General features: G+C 29.7%; 4 protein-coding genes across 9 annotated transcripts; 2 read left to right on the plus strand and 2 right to left on the minus strand.

Annotated features, from left to right (window-relative positions):
* Window positions 1–2,538: 2,538 nt before the first annotated feature.
* Window positions 2,539–6,321, plus strand: LOC137808585 (protein RBL). The gene is made up of 5 exons (XM_068609763.2): window positions 2,539–2,697; window positions 2,938–3,036; window positions 4,139–5,229; window positions 5,310–5,571; window positions 6,051–6,321. Exons 1-5 carry the CDS (start codon window positions 2,679–2,681, stop codon window positions 6,230–6,232), a joined length of 1,653 nt encoding a protein of 550 aa, XP_068465864.2. The 5' UTR covers window positions 2,539–2,678; the 3' UTR covers window positions 6,233–6,321.
* A 2,064-nt stretch (window positions 6,322–8,385) lies between these two features.
* Window positions 8,386–21,246, plus strand: ERV1 (Erv1/Alr family protein). 6 transcript variants are annotated; one of them, XM_090299850.1, is made up of 8 exons: window positions 8,386–8,467; window positions 9,229–9,440; window positions 10,142–10,219; window positions 10,419–10,466; window positions 10,883–10,947; window positions 11,745–11,822; window positions 12,667–12,819; window positions 19,563–21,246. In XM_090299850.1, exons 2-7 carry the CDS (start codon window positions 9,234–9,236, stop codon window positions 12,779–12,781), a joined length of 591 nt encoding a protein of 196 aa, XP_090155976.1. In that variant the 5' UTR covers window positions 8,386–8,467; window positions 9,229–9,233; the 3' UTR covers window positions 12,782–12,819; window positions 19,563–21,246. The 6 variants fall into 6 exon arrangements, with proteins under 6 accessions (XP_090155976.1, XP_090155975.1, XP_068465865.2 ...); XM_090299849.1 differs by lacking the exon at window positions 19,563–21,246 and adding an exon at window positions 15,588–16,713; XM_090299848.1 differs by having other exon boundaries at window positions 8,467–8,714; window positions 19,563–19,697.
* LOC137808587 (uncharacterized) lies at window positions 15,044–17,123 on the minus strand. Its single transcript, XM_068609766.2, has 2 exons — window positions 16,912–17,123; window positions 15,044–16,559 (listed from the first exon to the last, which is right to left on the minus strand). The coding sequence occupies exons 1-2, from the start codon at window positions 17,039–17,041 to the stop codon at window positions 15,148–15,150; spliced, it is 1,542 nt and encodes a 513-aa protein (XP_068465867.2). The 5' UTR covers window positions 17,042–17,123; the 3' UTR covers window positions 15,044–15,147.
* LOC137808588 (putative polyamine transporter At1g31830) lies at window positions 19,253–20,903 on the minus strand. Its single transcript, XM_068609767.2, has one exon. The coding sequence runs from the start codon at window positions 20,901–20,903 to the stop codon at window positions 19,473–19,475; it is 1,431 nt and encodes a 476-aa protein (XP_068465868.2). The 3' UTR covers window positions 19,253–19,472.
* Window positions 21,247–22,003: the final 757 nt, after the last annotated feature.

A 22,003-nucleotide genomic window follows, 5' to 3' on the forward strand; every position in this document is an offset into this window, starting at 1 on the left:
TTGTTGACAATTTGGAAGGTTTAAATATATATGTTAGGGTGTTAACTTCAGATAATCTAAATATAGTTTTAGACTTAAAAAAAAAAAGACATTATTAAGGTTCAATAACAAAGAAAGTAACTTACAGATAATCTATTTTAAATATTTGGTGGCATTGGTAAAAATAAGACTCCTCTCAAAAGGATTCTTTAATTAGTGTGATATTTTAAAGAAAAATTAAATAAAATATGATGACGAAAAATTAGGTTAAAGGATGAAAATAAAAGATCAAAAAGCTAAATTGAAAATTCAAATTAAATTTGGAAAATGAAATTACAAATTTATTTAATTAAATTATTTACTCTAAAACTTGGTTTCATACATACCCAAAAGTATGAAAATATTTTAAAAAAAGTATTATAGAAATGCGGTTGTAATAAAGAGATTAATTATGTAAAATAAAATCAGATGAGATGTTGTATATAAAATTCAAGATACGTATGCGTACTTATTGGACTGTTCACAATACTAGAATATCCCATTTACACATAAAGTCTATGTAAAATAAAAATATTTATTTATGTAAGCTTTAATATAATCATTATAATATATATATATATATATATATATATATATATTATTCACATCACATTATCAGTATAGCACACTCATAACAAATTACAATTCAATAATCTTCAATAAACCCTAAATGATTGACATTTTCTAATAAAGATTACTTACATAAAAACGATGATAAAAATAACTAAAATCTTATTTATATAAGATTTTATAAAATTGAATTAGATTTTTTTAATATCATAAAAATAATATTTAGTCACATGTTTTTTTTATAAAAAAAATATATGAGTAACTTATTTTATCATATCAACATATAAATTTATTTACGGATTTTAAAAATCCACAAGTAGCAGTTAATAATAATTATCTTTTATAAAAAAATCCATAAATAACATGGTTTATGTAGAGATTTCTTATATTATTATAGATTTTTTTAATAGGTAATCTCAATCTTTTTGTTATGAATTAATTTTGATCTTAACTAGATTATTCTTATAGAAAATAACTAGATTATTTATTGTATGTGTTCTTAGTTGTTGTTTGCTCTTTAAGATTAAAAAATTGTCTTACATGTGAAATTTATGATCTAATTGGTAATATTATTGATTTGAATTCAGAAGATAACATAGTTAGATGAATCACGATATTTAAAATATTGTTTATCTGTCACGATTTTATTTTTTTATTATATATTTAAATTTGATCGATTTTTTTTTCATGTTTGGTTAGTGCATATTTGCTTCCTCATTTTTTTTTTCTTTTCAACAAAATAGCTATTGGGGTGAACATATGCTTCGTCACTAATTTAACTAAAAAATATTCAAAATCAAATTTCAACCCATCCATTAGTAATCATACTCTATCATCATGATCAAATTCATATATAATCCAAAATATTTTTTTACAACAATTCTTCTTTACCTTCAAATAATAATTAAGAGAATGTACGCATTCACCAAAATTCTTAGAAATATAGTGAAAATTACCAAAATAATAAATTGTAAATCATAGAATGAATTAATTTAAAGAAATACTATTTCTCAACTAACATGAAAAATACAAAGAAAAAAAAATTGAAAAAAAAAGAATTGTACCTATTTCTCATTATAGATATATTCCTTATAATTTTAATCAAATGTTATATAAGAAAGACTATTAATATATGATATATGTAATTTGATAAAAGCTCGGAATAAATAATGTTATTTACTATATATAATTTTTAACTATTTATATTTTTCAAGTAGATAAAAGAGAAAGCCTTCATTTTCACACCTTTCTCGTGTATATATATATATATATATATATATATAATAATATATATAATAATACTATGATAGAAATTTAGTGTTTTTTTATTTATTTTCAAGTGATGGTAGTGGTTAATGATGATTGAGGTACGCTTTGTGGTGCTTTTACGATTGATGATTGTGTTTTTGTTCGTTTGTTTATTTTGGACCCACAAAATCCAGAAAAAACAACAATGTCAAAAAATAAAGTATAAACTAAAAAAAAAAATTATCTTAGTATTGAAAAATGTCAAATACAATGAATTTTTTTCTAACACTCTCCTACACACTCAAATGATGAATTTGTTTATGATTGAAGAGAAATATATTTAAATTTTGAAAAAAATTAAAAGATTAAAACAAATGAAACTGTCTTACACATTGTACTTGGAAGGGAAATATAATATGGGACGCGGGAGTGTAGATGAAATTATTTAAAGATAAAGTTATAATTTATTTAGGGTTATTTATTTATTTTTAAAAAAATTAAAATATATTTTTATAATTAATATGGAAGTAATGAGGAAATTTATGGAGGTGAAGTGAGAATTTGTGAAGACAAATTCTTTTATATCATTACTATTTAACACTTATAAATTTAGTTAAAAATTAATTAATTAAAAATATTTTAAGACAATAATTAATATAATAGAATTTTCGGAAAAGACATTTATTGTATTTCTGTCTTACCTCTTTTCTCTTTCACTGTTCTTGTTGGTCTGGTGTTGCCTCAGTTTCCCCTTCTTAACTTCAACCTCTCTCTCTCTCTCTCTCTCTCTCTCTCTCTCTCTCTCTCACTCTCACACTCTGCACTCGAAGCTTCTTGCAACAATGAACGCACAAATCATTGGTTCGTTTTCTTCTTCCAGTTTCTTTCTCTCACGCCCTTTTTCTTTGTTTTAGCAACCCAGCATAATCTTTTTTAACCTTTGTTTTTTGTTTATGTCCATAACACTCAATTAGTTAACCTTTGACGAGTTTAAAATGCGTACCCAGTAAAACAACGAAAAAGAAGTTACTTTTATTTCCATTTCATGCTTTTCTTTTCATAAGTTTTAACATTAATGGGTTTTCTTGTGCAATATTGAAGACCCCTTGCAGGGAGATTTTCCGGAAGTGATAGAGGAGTATTTGGAACATGGGTGTATGAAATGTATTGCCTTCAATCGTCGTGGTACACTTCTTGCTGGTAATTCTCTCACATTCCCTTTTAACAAAGAACATTTTTTTTTTCAGTTATTTTGATATTTTTACTTTTAATTTTATGGTATTCTTCTTTGCCCTGGGACATATTCTTCACCCACCATACTGAAAAACAGTTTTTGAAATCTTTTTGATAAAATAATTTTGGAAAATTAAAAAAGAAAACACAATTAAATACAACCTAGGTCTGTCCGTTTTGCTTTGCTGTTTTTTCTGGCAATTGATGATACTTTGTGACAGGAATTATGATTACTTTACCAATTTATAATCGGTCGTGTACTGGAACAACGTGGTATGATATGGATGATGTGGTTTGGTTTTATTGGTTTTTAGAATGTTTTGATTATTGTGTATATGTATGTGTTAAGTTGGTATGTGCTTTAAGCAGTGTGTGATTTGGTTGAGTGGGGAATAGTCGTTTTTTTTTATTGAAACTAGTATGTTGACTCATGTGAATGATGTATCGAAATGGCTTGCAAGTTTGTAATTGAAACTTATCCTGTAAACCCTAAACCCTAAGTCATAGGTTAATGGAAAACATGGATATTGCAACTTTACCTTGTGCAAACAGTCAATCCTTTGGCAATAAGGCAGAAGAGATTCAGAGATAGAGTTGTTGTAGACTTGGAGATATGCCTTGTTTGAGTTGATGATTTATGGATTATGGTGGCAGTTATCACATGTTTCCGGTCATTATGGTCTAGAAAGGAAGATATATTGCTTTCGCTAGTGCTAATTATTTGAAGAATTTTGGTTTGTGGGTATGCAGAATGTTGTTGGGACTAATCTGTACATATATGCTGAGTGTGTGGGAGATTGTCTCAGCAGTATTGGCACCCAATGGGGTCTAGTGGAACCATGGAAGGTTGCACAATAAGATCATCACCACATTCATACTGAGTATCTCTTTCTGGTCTATGCAGTAGTTTCTTGTTTTGATGCATAAACTTGCATTGCATAGCATGTGCCTATTTTTATTTTAAATGTTTTGTATATAAATATAATAAAAAATTAGTTTTATGAATTATTAATTGGAGCTATTATACATTATCAGCTTTCTCACTCTTGCTTTTGACCAATTAAATCAGTTGGGTGCAATGACGGAAGTTGTGTTATCTGGGATTTTGAAACCCGGGGCATTGCTAAAGAGCTCCGAGATAATGATTGTTCATCTCCAATAACCAGTGTCTGTTGGTCGAAGTGTGGTAACCGAATTCTTGTATCAGCTGCTGACAAGTCACTTTCACTGTGGGATGTTATGAGTGGTAAGAGAATAACAAGAATAGTTTTACAACAAACGCCTCTGCATGCTCGTCTTCATCCGGGTTCCTCTAAACCATCTGTTTGCTTGGCATGCCCTCTCTCATGCGCTCCCATGATTGTTGACTTGAACACAGGAAATACAACTTCTCTTAAAGTTTCTGTCTTGGAGATATCTAATAGTGGAGCAACCCCTGCCTCACGTAATAAGTGTGCCGATGGAATTACCTCCTTCTCACCAACTGCTGCGTGTTTTAGTAAGAACGGAAACCTGGTTTATGTGGGAAACTCAAAGGGGGAAATTCTTATAATTAACTATATAGATAATGAGGTGCGTGCCATGGTTCCTATTCCTGGTGGTTCTGTAGTGAAGAACATTGTGTTCAGCAGGAATGGACAATATCTTTTAACAAACTCAAATGATCGAATAATTAGGATCTATGAAAATCTTCTACCTCTGAAAGATGAAGTTAGAGCACTTGACGATCTGAATGAGAACCTCAATGATCTAGATGGTGTTGAGAAGTTGAAGGCTGTAGGGTCAAAATGCTTAATTTTGTTCCGGGAGCTTCAAGATTTAATCACGAAGGTTCACTGGAAAGCACCCTGCTTCAGTGGTGATGGTGAGTGGGTTGTTGGTGGTTCTGCTAGTAAAGGAGAGCACAAGATTTACATATGGGACAGAGTTGGGCGTCTTGTCAAAATCCTTGAAGGACCTAAGGAAGCCATTATTGATTTAGCATGGCATCCTGTACGTCCTATTGTTGTATCTGTTTCTTTGAATGGCATAGTTTATATCTGGGCTAAAGATTACACAGAGAACTGGAGTGCTTTTGCTCCTGATTTTAAAGAGCTTGAGGAAAATGAGGAGTATGTGGAGCGAGAAGATGAATTTGATTTGATTCCTGAGACTGAGAAGGTAAGGTAGTGTTAGATAGTCATGCTGGTCTTCTTTATATTTCCCTGTTAAATTTTAGTCTTAAGTTCACATTTTTTTAGGTAAAAGAATCGGATGTTAATGAAGATGACGAAGTTGACATTGTAACCGTGGAGAAAGATCCTGGTTTCAGTGACTCTGAAATGTCTGAAGAAGAGTTATGTTTCCTGCCTGCAACTCCCACTTGTGATGCCCCTGAACAGATGGACAAGTTCATAGAAAGTTCTTCCAAGTTGGTGGATAGCAATAACTCAGGATCCCCACTTTCGGAAGAGGCTGGACCAAATGAACATACTATGAATCATAACTCAAGTCCTCTTGAAGGTAATGTCAAGCCTTACACTATGTGCTAGAAGCTAAGTATTTGGATTCTTAAGAAATCTGGTTTTTCAAATGAAGAAAATGAAGTATTGAACCCCCCAATTTGTAACTCAGGCAGCAAATTTATTTAAAGGAACCTTTTAGTATTGGTTTCTTCCTTGTGTTTCAAGCAAATTTACTGAATTTCACATGTCAAATATACATAGGGCATAATTGGTTTTCAATGTACATTCAAAAAGTAAAACTGAAAACTTCTTGTTTGGTTTTCAATTGTATTTTATTGTAAACTGGGTTGTCTAAATTTTGCATTGAAACTTAGTTTGAAATGGTCTAAAGGAGAGTTACTTTTGCAAAATGAAGATCATTCAACCTTAAGTATGCAAACTTTTAGTCCAAACATTCACAGACTCTGATTGCCTGTTACTGAAAGAAGGTTATATTGTGTGTGCAATTGTTACATAGTCTTTAGAATTGCTTTGCAGATGATGCTTGGGGAACACGAACTAAAAGAAAGAGGAAACCTTCAGAGAAGGTGTTGGAGTTGCAGGCTGAAAAATTGAAGAAACCCTCAAAATCTAGCAAACCATCAAAATTCAAAACTAAATCTTTGGTTGATGAGGATGGTAGTAATGGTTTTTATGGGGATGAGTTTTCTGATGAATAATGGCCTATTGCAAATTTATGCATGTAAAAGCATATTTTACTATAATTTCTTGTCTTTTGCTTTTGATATGAAAAATTAAGCTTGGACAACCTTCTGTTAATGGACATCTAGAGAGAGATAGAAGTGTAGATATGATATGGAGAGAACTGAAACTTGATTTGTTCCTTAGATTACATGCATCTGAAGGTTAAAATTTAAACCTTTCTCAAGTTCTTTTTTATTTTTTTGGAAAAATGGTGGGTTAGCAAATTCATGAGTTTGTTAAGATAAAAACTAAAATGATCATAAGTAAATCAGTATTGTTCTTTGTTTTATAGAATTTCTCCAGACTGATTTTTTTTAATTAAACTTCATAATAAATAAATATTTTTAAATATATAAGTTATACTATAATTAAAATTATTCATAAATAGATTCAATTAAATATATAAATTATGGTTTTTAATTATGATAAATAATTTTTATTGTGATGTAGAATTGTAATAAATTCATTAGAAATAATTAAAATTTAATTTAGAAGTAAAGATGAAAATGATAGGTTAAAAAACAAGTCATTAAAAAGGAGTAATAATATGTTAATACTGTAATAAAATTATACAACCATTATTTTTTTTTCTTTTTCTTTCTTTTTACAATTATAAAGATCTATTTTTTAAATATTATATTATCCTTGAAAACAAGTTGTGAGGTTGTTGTTTGGAATGTCAAGTTAATCATAAAAACAAATAAAGAGTGAGTTTAGATGACTTATAAATAATCTTTTTAGACTAATTGTTTGAAGAATTAAATTACTAAATATATGAAAGGAATATAAAATTAAAATAAACTAAATGGTCAATTTCTAAGATTCAAATAAAAGTATTTATAATGTGTTTAAATTCGTTATTTATTTTAAATTTGAAAATCTTATACTGTATAAGTTATAGATTTAAAAACTGATAAAAAATTGTACTCTTGTTTTAAAATTATTGAAGTGAACTTACTTAAGTCATTGCCTTGTATTTTACTCTTAATTATTGATAATATTTCCTCAAATGTTCCCATTTGACCCTTTTGCTTGTATTTGATCTTTTTTGTGATGAAGATTTGGGTGAATATTGATATGGAACTTCACGGTGTGTTACCTTTGGCATTATAATACTATAAAATTCTCCTTCGAACACCTTATTCACATCACAAATAAGATTTATGATTAAGGTTGATTGTTTCTTCTCTATACCTACTACACTTTACTACACTTTGTTCTTAAAATTTATATTTTGAATTTTACAATATGAAAATATATTTTTTCTAAAATTTAAATGATATTTTTGAATTTAAAGATATTTTTCAAATTTTACAATCTAAAATATTTCAAATTATACCATTCAAAATACAAATTACACACTAAATGTTACGAATTGTAGAATTTAATATATATAAAAAGAAATAAAATAAAATACGAACTCCAAAAATACTGTAAAATTTACCACAACCACAAACCACTAATCAACACTCATCATCACAAATAACCCTAAACAATCACCATATATATATATATATATATCCAAGATCATTTTAAAAAAATTTACCGTTCTTAAAAAAATTGTTCCTATATTCATCATATATATATATATATATATATATATATATATATATATTATAATAAGGTATTTTAATTCCTGACCTGAAAGTATGGAAAAAAAAATTCAACAATCACACCACTTTTGATTTAACTAAAATTTATTTTAAGAATTAAAAACATACCAAAATATAAAAAGAATTGGTGTAGTATTAGGCGAAAAATAAATAAAGATCTACTATGACACTTGTCATTTAAGTACAGATCTTATTAGACACAAAATAATTAAACATAAATAAATAAAGCAGTATTAAATTGATCTTAAGAAATAAATGAAAAATAATTTTTAAAATATAAAAATACGTGAACACTTTTAAATGTTAATTTTGTGTATATGTTTGTTTTATTATGAAATATTTATATTTTTGTTACGAAAATAAATTTTAAATAATGAATGTTGTTATTAAATATGACTATTATTTAAATATTCAATTTATAAATATTTTTGAAATAAAAATTGAATCAATGATATCATACTAAAATAAATTAATTTAGTTACTTTTCATGTATTAAATATTTACTTTTTACACGTAAGCCTAAATGAACCATTTTCCTCTGAGACGGTCATAACCAAGAAGACTTGAACAACGTTGTTGTGGCAGTATTCTGTGGCGGTAACTCATTTTCTTCCTTTCTTTCATTCATTTGTATTCAGTGGCAATAGTAATGATGGGGTTTTGCGTTGTGTATCTGATTTAACCATTTGAATGATACTGTCACATTAAGCGTTGTCATGATTATCTAGTGCGCTTTCTCACGCTTGCACGCCATTCGTTTGATAAAATTGTTGCGAGTTTCATAGTGTTGCTTTGCTATTCTGCATGAAAGCCGCGATTTTTTTTGTTTCAGATTTTGTCTCATGTAAGTGATTAAGAGAATGATGCGGTAGTCTTTTTCTTTTGTGTGTATTATGAATGGGCAATGTTAACTACTTGGTTGAATTTTCTAGAGTGTTCTTGGGAAGAAAAGAGTCTCCTTAAGCTGAGATTTGTTGACCCTTTGCATGCAATTCAATTTTTTTGTAGATTGTATGTGAAATTGGGAATGGTGTAAGATGTCCAACATTCTGAATCAAGAAACCGATAAAAGAAAAGAAAAAAAATTTATGAATCAAGACTTTAGTCTGATTTGGGCCCTAGTTTAATTAAATGCACTCAATATGTTTGAGAAAATATAAACTGCAGCTCTTTATATCTTTTGATTAGATTTCAAGTCTTGTAGCTTTAAGGTGTATGCGCTGCTGTTAGTTCTATGTGGTTTTCAAGTCTTTGCCACCCCGAACGAATGTATATGCATGTGGTTTAGTTTTATTTTGATATCGGGCTTTGCTGAGTGTGATTTTTTCTCTCTTATGCTATCTCCTACTCTTATTCAGGTAACATGCCTGTGAATCCACTGCTGGCCCTGTTTGAAAACTTTGAGCAAGTCTCAAATTTTGTTCAACATCATCTCTCTAATTTCATAGGTCCTCATCTTCAGTCATCAGGGCTCCCTGGTAGTGGCTCTCTCTTGTCTATCTCTTCCTCCACCAAAGCTCCACTTGCAAAAACTACATCTTCTGTACAACTTGGCGATACTGCTGTCAAGGTATCCATATCATCAATGTTAATCTTTGTTGTTACTCTTTTACCGGTGAGTGGGGTTTTGCTCTTTGTGCTTTTTGAATTGGATCTACTGTTGTCTCTACTCTATGTTCTAGTTGAATTTGAATACTTTTTACTTTCTTTTTTTAAATGTTTTCTTTAATTCATGCTTTGATTTGCTGCGATAAAGTTTATAATTTTCTTTTTTGTTATTATCGTCATATGATGATTGTACAATATGCAATAGATCTGTCATCTCCTTTCCCATAACTGGGAAGGATTAATTCTAATAGCAGTGTGAATGGTAAAATCGTCATCTTGGAAAGTCTTTGTTGATACATGCGTATATGAGATGTTTAGGGTTTTCTTTTCTTAATAAGCATTATTTTGCTACTTTGCAAACCTTATTTATCTAAGCTACACTAGCAATGCCTGCTTGATTAGCATCTGTAGAGTTCTAGATTGAGGCTTTTAACAAACACCCGTTTTTTCCCCTAAAAATATGTTCTTTGTGGTGGTGGTGGTGGTGGGGAGGGGGTTACTATATTGTTGGTATATATGTAAACATGGTGATTATTTGTAGCCTTGTTAGATCGTTGATTGAGTTGAATAGGTTCATCTAGGATTCATATGTTCAGGGGATATCTTTATGCATATGAAATTTTGTGAATTGCTTTACTTTTAAACATTGTTTTGTTTCTATAGGGAAAGTCTACAACCCCAGTGCCTAAAGAAGAGCTTGGAAGGGCTACTTGGACTTTACTTCACACTCTAGCAGCTCAGGTTTTATCACTGCAATTTATACTGATACTATTGATATTAATTCCTCCATTTCTTTTAATTATCTAGTTATGTCATGTATTATGCACCGAATTGTTGTTTCTTGTTGCATAAGTATTGAATTATTTTATGCGAGGAGACAATGTACAGGTGAGTGCTGACAAATGATGTTTTGCAATGAATGACCTTGTTCTCTTTTCAGTATCCAGATAACCCTACAAGACAGCAGAAGAAGGATGTAAAAGAACTGGTATCTTCCTTGCTTCCTTTGTCTGTAGATATAAATGATAGAATTTCATCCAGAAGTTAGTAGTTAGAACATGATGTGGTCCTATTTGAGCCTTTGTTGAAATTGTTAGAAGAAATCCTTGCAGGCAAATTTATATTGTGGTATTGTGTTACAAAAACTCTAGTGTCTGATTTATCATGTCAATATGACAATATATTATCCTGACATTAAGTGTGTGGGAGGAATGTTTTATCCCTATACTTAAACTAAGGTGGAGTATTGTTCTAAACTTATGATCTAACACAGATTCTAACCAGGGATTGACCTTAAGGCAAATAATGAACTTTGTCAAAATTCCATTCGTATGGTAGTAGGGACATTTAGTTATGCTATTAGACTGTAAAATCTTGTTGTAACAGGATGTAATTATTACACAGGTACAAATATTATCTCGAATGTATCCATGCAGGGAATGTGCAGATCATTTTAAAGATATTCTTAGGTATGTCAATACTCACTCTTTATCCTACAATTAATCACATGTGATTATAATTGTTTATTTTAATTTTTCTCTCTCCCCCATTTATTCATTGAATTTTTCATTTTATTATGGATATGGATGTGCAAAGTAATGAATTTGGTTAAAATTGTAAATTCATGACGGATAATAATCTACCAGAGTTTGACCATTGGCATTTAGTCAAGGGTTTTCTTTAAGTATAATGCCATTTTTGCCTCTCAACAGTGAATGCAGACTTCTTGTCTGTGTTTTACCTTTTCAACTGAACTACATAGCCCGTAAAATTATTCTTATTTTATCATTACTTTCCTATTTTTTTTCTAAAAGAGTTATTTAGTCATTACATTTTGTGTTTTATAACAAGGTTCTTTTGCAGCAATACTAAGTATATAAGATTAGTTTCATTTAGCATGCGCAAATCCATGCCGTATTTGCTGCAAGAGGACAGCCCCAAATACTCATTCATCTGAAATTCTCACATCACATGTTGTCTCTATTAGCATTGTTATTGAGTAATTTAGTTTTTTAACCATCCTACTGTAGATGACTATGATTTGACCTGACAACATAAAGGTCAAACTTTTCTACTACTATGTTTTGACCTTAATCATCTCCAACTTAGGTCTTATGGATCTTCATATCCTGTATCAAAGATTCATGTTAATGAATTATTTAATCTGCTAGAATTTTCAGATGTTGCTTAATTGCATCTTCATGTTAGTCTTCCAAAAGTTCTAGTTTAGTTAACCTTTTGCTTACGCTCTTTACATGTTTGGCAGAGCAAATCCTGTACAGGCTGGGTCACATGCTGAATTTTCTCAGTGGTTGTGTCATGTTCACAATGTTGTTAATAGAAGGTGAGTTCTGCTTGTTATGGTTTATGAGATGTAATTATTGCCACTGTATCCTTTAACAAGTGGCTCATCTTTTGCCCATGGATGTTGTCAGTCTAAGCCACTATTAGTATGTTAATGGGTATGCCCTGTTAAAACTTTCGGCCTGATTTTCTGCTGTTTGGACAAATATGCTTTAAAAGTGGGAAGTCTAGAGTTAAGAAATGCTCTAAATTTTTATTCCTTTAAAATTTGTGTAGTACAGTTTGCTAGTAGTTAAGAAGACCTTGCTATGTTGATACCTGAAAAGAAAGAATCCCTTCTAAGTATAGCTTATAAAAAACTGATAGGCGTGGTCAAAATTTTGACTTCTTTTTCTGTTCTGCTCAAGTTGTTTGATCCTTGTTGTCGCACCTTGTAAATAAAGTTAAATTTTTGACTAGGTAAAAATCGATTTGTCCATTGTCCATTGTCCATGCATTAAGCCCAAAAGTGTTTTTTTTTGTGATATATAAAGCGGATCATAACTCATAAATGAGTTGGTCCTTGATATCAAAGTAGCTGCAGTCAACCTTAGCAAAGCTAAGGAAATGGTTGGATAAACTTTTCTGTAGACATTTACAGGAAAGAAAATAAGAACATAAATTGAAATGAACTTTGTATAAGTTAAAATTGGTTTATGTGTAGTGTAAGTTAAATTAGCTTTTGAAGAAGTTGAATGAAATAAGTTTCTCATAAACTAAATTAATTTATATAAAAATTAAAATTAGCTTTTAAATGTCTTGAGATGAAATTTATGCAAACAGGACTGTCAGGTGTAAGTGCCAAAATTTCTGATCTGCATGAAACTTTATGTTCTTTTTAACAGCCTTGACAAACCAGTATTCCCCTGTGAACGAGTTGATGCAAGGTGGGGGAAACTAGAATGCGAACAGAAAGCCTGTGAAATTATTGGAAGCACATCACTTTTTGGGAAGATATAATAGGAATCTATTTAAAAATGATAGCTTACATATATGAGGTATGTACTAAATTTGGACTTCTGGAAACATGTTTCTCAATGAATATTTTTTATGCGGTACTTATAGCCCGTTTTTTCATAACTCTAGTCTGATTTGTTCATATTTTAAGAGTGTTGTTCATAACTCAGCTCAATTTACTTTGATATCTGAAATTTTAAGCCTGGATATTGATTTTTTTAGTTGGTAACTTCACTTGAATTACCAATTAAGAGTTTAATTGAACTACACCCACAATTTAAATGTATTGTTCTCTTTTCTTATTGTTCTTCAATCATCTATTATCCTATAACAAACGAAATAGTAGTGAACACATAACACCTACACCTTTTAACTTTGACCAATGAGCTTCCTACGTAGCTTTTACACCTTTTTTTTAAGTTCAATTTCTTCTTAAGAGCTATGAACTTCATTCTTTACCTTTTTCATTTCTTCTTGAGAGCTATGGATTTTTTTTCTCCAGTACTTCATTTTCTTCCGCATTTATTTCTTCTTAGAGGTTTTAAACATTAAAAAATATAACATGTAATTAAATTATTCATAAACATTAATAATATAATTAAATATATAAGATATGTAAACATGTAAAGATACAATTAATAACAAAAAAAATCTCATATTTCATGTTGAGTGTTATATCTACATATATTTACCACACAATTTAAGCAAACACAACCTCAAAAAAAGAGTAGTGTCGTTGGTGTGTAACTAGGAAGACTTTTACAATACTTCCAAGTAATATATAAGTCTTTTTTTTTTACTCACTATTGGAGGAGAAGAGGCTCGTGTAACAGAAGAGAAGAGATAGGTTCGTGTGGATACAATTTTGATATTAGGGTTTTTAAATTTCAATTGATACATATGATGAAATGGTTTTGCGATTCAACGTTTTTTCTTATGATTTTCACGATACTCATACAATATGATTATTCAATTGATTCATATTGGGAGAAGGTCAAATCGTATCGTTTCGTATACGTATTGTAAATCGCACGATACCATATTTAGTGTCATGGTGTCATGTATCTTTATAACAATAGCAAATTCAACTTGCATTAGGCCTAAGATTGTGTTTGAATAAATACATGATTACGTAATATTAAAAAAATTAAAATTTAATCTAAAAATAAAAGGTTTATTTAAATATTAAAAATTAAAAATTATTTATATTTTCTTTTCTTTTATATCTATCTTTTTTTCATATTCTTTAAAATGATTGTGTTTTAGTTGGCTAAAACATGAGATTCACTCTTTAAAATGATTAAGTTATTTTAGTAATTTAAGATGAAAATTTAATAAACTAAATGTTCTAGCTTGGAAACCGATTAACATTAATAATATTTTAGTTCACTAAAAATAATTTTAATTAATAAAATTAAATTAACATTTAAAAAAATTAAACACTTCTTAAAAATAGTTTTAATCAAAATTAAATAAAAAAAATTAAAAATTTACTTACAACACATAAAACATCAGGGTTACAAGTTACAACTAAAATACTAAACTAATTATAATAACTCTTCAAAATATCCATCATCGAATTCAAGTAGCTCACTTTATCAATTACTCAATGAAATTTAAGTGTTTATTAAATTTCAACAATAAATTCTCCAAATCTAATTTTTGTCCATGATATTGATATGCCAATTTGGTTCTAACGTTTAAGGAAGTTGACATGTTAATTTTAACAATGTCATATTTCAATATATTAATTAATTTGACTAGAATGGTTAATATGGAACCAATTTTACATCTTTAAGAAATATTAGGCGTATATAACACTGAATTTTTTTATAAATATTATTTTTAATATGTTAATTTTAGAATTACTAAAATTTATATAACTTATTAATATTATATATACTAAACACAGGCACATCAATGTCTCTCTGTCCATATTTTTTAAATATTTTTAAGAATTTGTTGTGTTTATATTTTTAAAAAAATTTAAAAGTTTGTTATGTTATCTTTATTATATATATTACACTAATGCATAATCTTACAATCTCTAACAAAAAAATTCTGCTTAAATAGGAGACCATAGATTTATTTGAGATTGTCTATAATTTATAAGAAGTAAATTTTTCATTAATAAATTTATTTATCAAATTATAACAATAATCAAGTATATTCTTTCTTAAAAGGAAAATTAATATATTTAAAGGTAAAAATTATTATATATAACCGTTATTTTTAAAAAAGATAAGTTATTTAAAAAGAGAAGAATCATAGATTGCATGCGCTCTTTATTCACAATGACTTTTGTTACAGTTTATGATTGATGTACAAGTGTGAGAAAGCATAGATTGATTTGAACATGTTTTAAGTTCTCAAGAGGTAAACCTATAAGATAAATAATATCCCAATGCAGCAATCACCAGAACTGCAGCACCAATATTTGCTGCTATTTTTTTCTCTTCCTCATTCAATATCCCTTCTACTTTTGAAAATACCTGGGAGACACCCCCAACCTTTTTCCCTGCATTCTCTCCACTCTTCCCTTCCTTTTTCTGACTACTTCTGCTGCTAGATACCTTTCCCTTTTTCTTCTCAACTTTTTTCTTCTCTAGAAACTTTTCTGTCTCAGTTTCTTTCTCTTTAAACTCAGCTTGCTCCTTATCTTTCGGGTGTCTTGACTCATAAGGTTCCTCTTTAACTTCATTCTTTGAGTTCCTTTCCTTCTTAGCAGCATCAGCACTTGTTTCTTCTATCCTCTTTTCCTCCAATTGCTCTTTAACTGTTGGCTTTCTGGAAACATTTGTTATTGCAGGTTTTGGCTCACCTTCCTCTTGACCCTTTGGAGGTTGCTCATCTCTTTTGATTCTCTGTTCCATGGTTGGTGTTGATTTAGGTTCAATTTCCTCTTGACCCTTTGGAGGTTGCTCATCTCTTTTGACTCTCTGTTCATTGGTTGGTGTTGATCTAGGTTCACTTTCCTCTAGACCCTTTGGACTTTTTTCAGCTGTTTTTACTTTGGTTAGCATTCCTGGTATTGGCCTTGGTTCCAATTCCTCTTCATCCTGCTGGTACCTTTCAGCTGTTTTGACTTTGGTTAGCATTGTTGTTGTTGGTCTTGGTTCAAGTTCCTCTAGACCCTTTTCAGGCTTTTTATCTGTTTCCATTTTGGTTGGCACTGTTGGTGTTGATTTTGGCTCATCCTCCTCTTGACCCTTTTGAGGCTTCTCATCTCTTTGCATTGTGGCTGACCTTGGTGGTTCTGGTTTTTTCTCCAACTCCTTTTCACCCATTTGAGGCTCACCAGTAGGACCAACTCTTTCTACAGCTTCCTCTTGACCCTTTTGGTCCCTACTTGGTTCTGAAGGGGTTTGAGATGGTGTGTCTTCCTTTTTTTGTGCCTGGAAGTCAGGGCTTGGTGGTGAAGCACTTTTCTTGTCTTCAATTGGTTCTTCCACTTCAGTTCTAGTTGAAGGTAGTGGTGGAGTAGCATCCTGAACTTTTTCATCAGGCTTTGATTCAGCTACTGCACCTTTGTCTTGGGATGTTACCGGTTCTTGTTGTTTAGGAGCAGCTTGTGAAGTGGTTGTGGACTTCTTTGGTATTGTAAGGGTGAGAACTGGAGCTTCATACTTGCCCTGAAGTGCGTCTGCTTCACAATAATCAGGAATGGGATATGATTGGTCAATTCGGTGCCATAGTGTACCTCGAATTTGTCTTTCTCCAGATATCCTCACCGTTCGTGAAGGGGCCTCATAGGTAATCTTTACACTTTCCCTTGGAAAACCTGTAAAATTAGGTGAGAAAGATAGTTACATTCAAGATTTGCCTGTTTAAGATAAAGCTTTTTTGTACACAGAATCAAGGAAAGTTGATTAAATGTGTACTACATTCATATTAATTGAAACTATTTTTCGTTGTTGAAAATATATGTTGCAAGTTTAAAATAGAGATGTGCATGCAGTGTTTGGCTAAGTTGAATTCCTATGCAGAAGTGATTAAACAATTACAACTCAATCTATCACTTTATGTTATCAATTACCATATATCACTTTAACACATTCCTCATTATCAAGTAAATCTAGATGCAAAAGAGTGAACTCAATCTATATCAGAACATAAAAGTAAAATTTGCAAACCAGGAATATAAATAAGTAGAAGATAAGCTTCTGGGAGTTCTTTAGTTTCTGACTGAGGCTGCAAAGTCTCGTACACGCGACTAACAGAAAGTTGTGGACGTAAAGATGATGTTCTCTGCCTGAAAGCCATAGCTCCAAATATGTTAAAGGCTAAATAGTTTTCTATTACTCACTGAAATTCTGTCACAATGCTTTGAATTGGATTTGTTTTGGTTGTTTTGTTTATATATATATAAGGTGTTGATAGTGTTTTCTTGTGAAAGAAACAATTCCTTGTTTGTATATATGCATGTAATTGGTAATTGGTAATTGGTTTGTTGATGAAAATGGGTTGGGTATTTCCTCTGCCTTTTCTCAACTTCAATTATATAAAAGGTATAACTTCTTTAACTTATTGTTCTTTGTTTTGCCCTTACACTTTAATTGTTCTTTTATGGTGTTGCCAACTTTTTTTTCATTCATTAGGTTTTTTTATGGTGGTTGATTTATGTCACAATGTAATTTTAAAATATTTCAATATAAAATTGCTTTAGTACAAAATTGTCAACATATTAACTATAATTTTTAGTGTCAATCACATACACATCTATAAACATTACAAAAAATCATTAAATAAAAATAAAAAAAACCTTAAAGATAAAAAATAATTAGTTATTGACTAAATTATATATATTTTAGAGACTAAAAAATTATTATATCTAAAATGATTTTTATTATTAATAAAAATTTATAAAATAATTTTTAAATTGGTATCTAAATTAGTTACCAAGGTTAAGTTATTAACTATTTTATATTTTAAATTAGTATTTAAAAGAATAATTTATAAAATAAAGTAATTAGTAGTTAAAATCTTAGTAATTAGTGATTATTATCAATTTAGATATTATTTTATAATTTTTTATTAATAATTAAAATTATTTTAAATATAAAGAATTTTTAATTTAATTAATATAATGATTAATTATTTTAATTTCTAAAATTAATTTTATTTTAATACTTTCTTGTAATGAAATAATCAATTAATATTAATATTAAGCGACAATTCTTTTAACTTACATTATATAATAACAACATTATATAAACATTAATCACTTAAAATTTTCCATAAAGTATTCATACATACTTTATTTTATTTTATATTATGTTCATACATACTTTATTTTATTTTATATTATGTTTAGTTCTTGTGAAGTCTCAACATACTTTTTTAGAAATAGTTCTTAATTTCCACTACCGAAATAAAAAATTGTTACTTAAACAAGTAAATGACACGGTTAAATAATATTTTCACATTTACAAATATTTATATTTTTTGTTCTTAAATTTAATTTAGATTCAAGATCTTTTTTAAATCTTAAACTTTTTTGCTAAGTTTTTAAATTCGCAATTACAACAATATGTTTATTAAATATTTTCAGTTACTCATTGAAATATTTTATATATGTTTTCATCATTGAACTTAAATAATTTATTTATCAATCCAAAAAATTATTGAAAGAAAATATAGAAAATTTTAAATATTTTACTTTCGTTGTAATTATTTATTATGTTTATTTAATGTTATATCTAGTAAAAATATTTATGAATCATGTTTTATTGTGATAAAAATATTTAATTAAATTTAACATTCTCAAAATTAAACATTTTATGTGTATACTTTAATATTTGTATACACTTTTATTATCATTAAAATAAATTTGTGTTACTTAAATTATTTTTGAACAACATGTTGAATCATATCAATATATTTTTGCCTAGAGTGAAGTAAATAGCCTTAAATAAATATTATTTTTTTACCAAACAATTTTTAATTTTAGAAAAAACTTAAAAGGTAAAAAAATAAAAAAAATAAAATCATCAAACAGACAAAATTCTTATTTTAAACTTTAACCTTTATTTAACTTGTAAGTGGACAAAAGTACCAAAGGTGCACTTAACATAAGCTCCAATGCAAAGTCTTGTATTGAGGTAAGCAAGAAGAGACTAGAAAAATGTTGGTACATGAAAAGCTCATTATTTTTCTTATTTAAGAGATTAAACAATTATTGATATTTAAAGCGATTTTTATTATTAATAAAAATTTATAAAATAGTTTTTAAATTAATATTTAAATTAGTTACTAAGATTTTAATTCCTAATATTTTAGTTTTTAAATTAATCTATAAAAGATTAATAGAGACTAATTTAAAATATAAAATAATAAATAATTAAAATTTGATAGTTAACGATTAGATATTAATTTAAAAACTATTTTATAAATTTGTATTAATAATATAAAATATTTCAAATACCTTTTTAATTTATAAAATGGTTTCTATTTTAATTAAATGAATGCATCAGCTTCTATTCAAAAGATTGTGCATGATATTGAGCAAGTTAATAGATACATAGAAAAGGCAAATAAAGATACTTCTTAGAACATTCTAATTCTCAAGCTTCAGGTGTCTGATGAGTACTGACTAATTTCTGTCCTATTTATCAACAAACTCAGCTTAGGATGAAGCCAAAATGCATTTCAATTTCAGATTCTGTTCATTAAGTGTGATTTTCTTTTCACAACTCTAACCAATGAAGGAGTGAGTGCTCTCTTCATTGTGAAGATCCTGCAGTTCATACCTAACTGAGAAATTAATCCATCTCCTTTCCTCCAGAATCTTGAGACAAGGTTGCATTACAAGGCCAATCAGAACAGCAATGAGGCTTATAACAAGTACTTTGTTGGTGGAAAAAGCCATCACAACACAGATCAAAATTGTGGGAGGAATGCAGATAGCAACTGCTCCAGCTGTTCCCCCTGGAATCTTGTAAGGTCTAGATGCATTGGGGTGCTTCATCCTCAACAATATGAATGCCACAAACTCCAAAATCATCCCAAAACAGTACAAGAAGTTTTCAGCAGCCACAATCTCTTGAAAACTCAGCCATGAGAGTAGAATCACACCAGAGGCAGAAAAGAGTATTCCTATGAGAGGAGTTCCATAACGAGACCTCTTGCCAAAGAACTCAGGTAACATGCCCCTCTCAGCCATTCCTAGAAGCTGGAAAGAGTCACTACTCATTTCAGCAACAAACATTCCCATGTTTGACATTGCAGCAGCAGCCTGAAGCCACCACCTCAACCACACTCCTCCAACAATCTCAGCAATATCTGAGAAGTACCCATCAGTCCACAACTCCCTATTGAGGGGAACAGCACCAGTGCCAATCAAAAGAGGGAAGAAATAGCTCAGAACTACAAGGATCAAAGCATAAAATAGAGCCTTGGGAAGAGTTCTCCTTGGATTCTCCACTTCTCCAGCAAGAGTACTAATAGAGTCCCAATAATTGAGATTCCAAAACAAAGTGTTCAAATACAGATTCCAATCAACATCATCAAGATTTGCCACACACCATCTTGAAGGTTTCAAGTCTGGAATTGACAAGAATCCCATGACCACAAAAGGAAGGAGTGAGAAAATTCCTAAAAAAACAGCAACAGTTCCCACAATGGTTAAACCCCTATAGTTCAAGCAAGTGAGAAGCAGAGTTAAGGCCAAAATAGAAATGGTTCTGGGAACCCCACCACCCAATGCAGGGATTCCAGCTTTCAAATAGTCGAGAAACAGAACCGGGTACAGAGCATTATCAATCACCCCACTTAGCCATTTCATCCACCCTTGCTGAAACCCCCAAAAGGGACCCAGGGCAGAAGAGACCCAAACCACATAACCACTGTTCTCTGGGAACATTGTACCCATCTCTGCAGTGATAAGAGCCTCAGGAACACTCCATATAACTGCAAAAACCAAGAACCCCAAAAGGGCTAATAGAGGACCTGCTGCATGCACAGTGTCCTCAACACCAAAGGGTCCCCCAGAAACCTCATAGAAGATGAGAAATACTAGAGGAAGAACAGAGACTCTCCTCGTGTGATTTTCCCTTGGGGAAAATAACTCCTCAGTACGCGTACCACTGAACCACCCCATTAAGAAATGTAAACTCGGAAATGTCATAAACCAGATAAGACGCTAGCTTTGATGAATTTACCAGCAAATTTTTCATTCACAAAATCGGAAAATGAAGGAAAACTGAATCAATCACTCATTTTGTATTTGTAGCATAGTAGAGATAAGGTGTGAATTGTTAAAGAGCATCAACAGAGAGAGAAAGAGAGAGTAAAAGAGATGATACCAAGCAAGAAATAAGAGGCAGAAGATGAGAGTGAAAGAAGAAAAGACGAAAGAATCTAAATCCTTAGACGGTGCAAACTGTAATGATGACGTAGTTGTCGTAGGATTTTCGAATCCAACAATGAAGCCAAATAAAATGTAGAATATAAAGGTTGTGTTTAGGATAATGCATGTTTGTACTGTACCATCATTCATCTCTTATTTTATTTTATTTCTGTTTGCTACTTCGTCTTCCTTAATTTAACAAAAACAAATTATCTTATTTTCTTTTGAAGTTCATTCAAACAAATTATCTTATTTTTCTAATGAAGTTTGTTTCAAAATTTGTGTATTAAAAATTAAGATGTTATATGTGAGGTAGTCTAACAAATGTGTCAAGTGGGTAAAGATAAGAGTTCTCATAAATATTAATATTTGTAATAATTTTTTTTAAATCTCTTAATAAAAATGCGCAAAATGTAAAAAGTTGGAATTTTTTTCAAAATTAACAAAATTATAAAATTTTAAAAATAATTAAAATAATAATATTTATTGGATTGTAGGGTGGAGCATGGTTGTCAATTAAACATTAATCTAAAATAATATGAATAAGATGAGAGAGAATCTCAATTCATGAAATTAATAATCTTGAATGAATTCTTTTAAACTTTTATCTTTCTCTTCAACACACTTTCTCCAAAAATAGAAAACCTAATAGAATACTCTTAAGTTTATGAAGATGTTCAAATTTTGGAAACTTCAACTCCCTTGTTGAGCTCTTATAATAAATATCTTTGAAGAAAAAGATTCACTCTTTGATCAATCAATAGATCCATTTTCACTAGAAGACCACATATCAATATGTCTAATTCTCTAGGATGGAACATATTCACTCTACATCAGAAGAATACCAAGTTAACATCGAAACCCTCAATAAACTCATC

This window comes from Phaseolus vulgaris, chromosome 3, assembly GCF_051622355.1.
Source record: "Phaseolus vulgaris cultivar YP4 chromosome 3, ASM5162235v1, whole genome shotgun sequence".
NCBI lineage: Eukaryota > Viridiplantae > Streptophyta > Magnoliopsida > Fabales > Fabaceae > Phaseolus > Phaseolus vulgaris.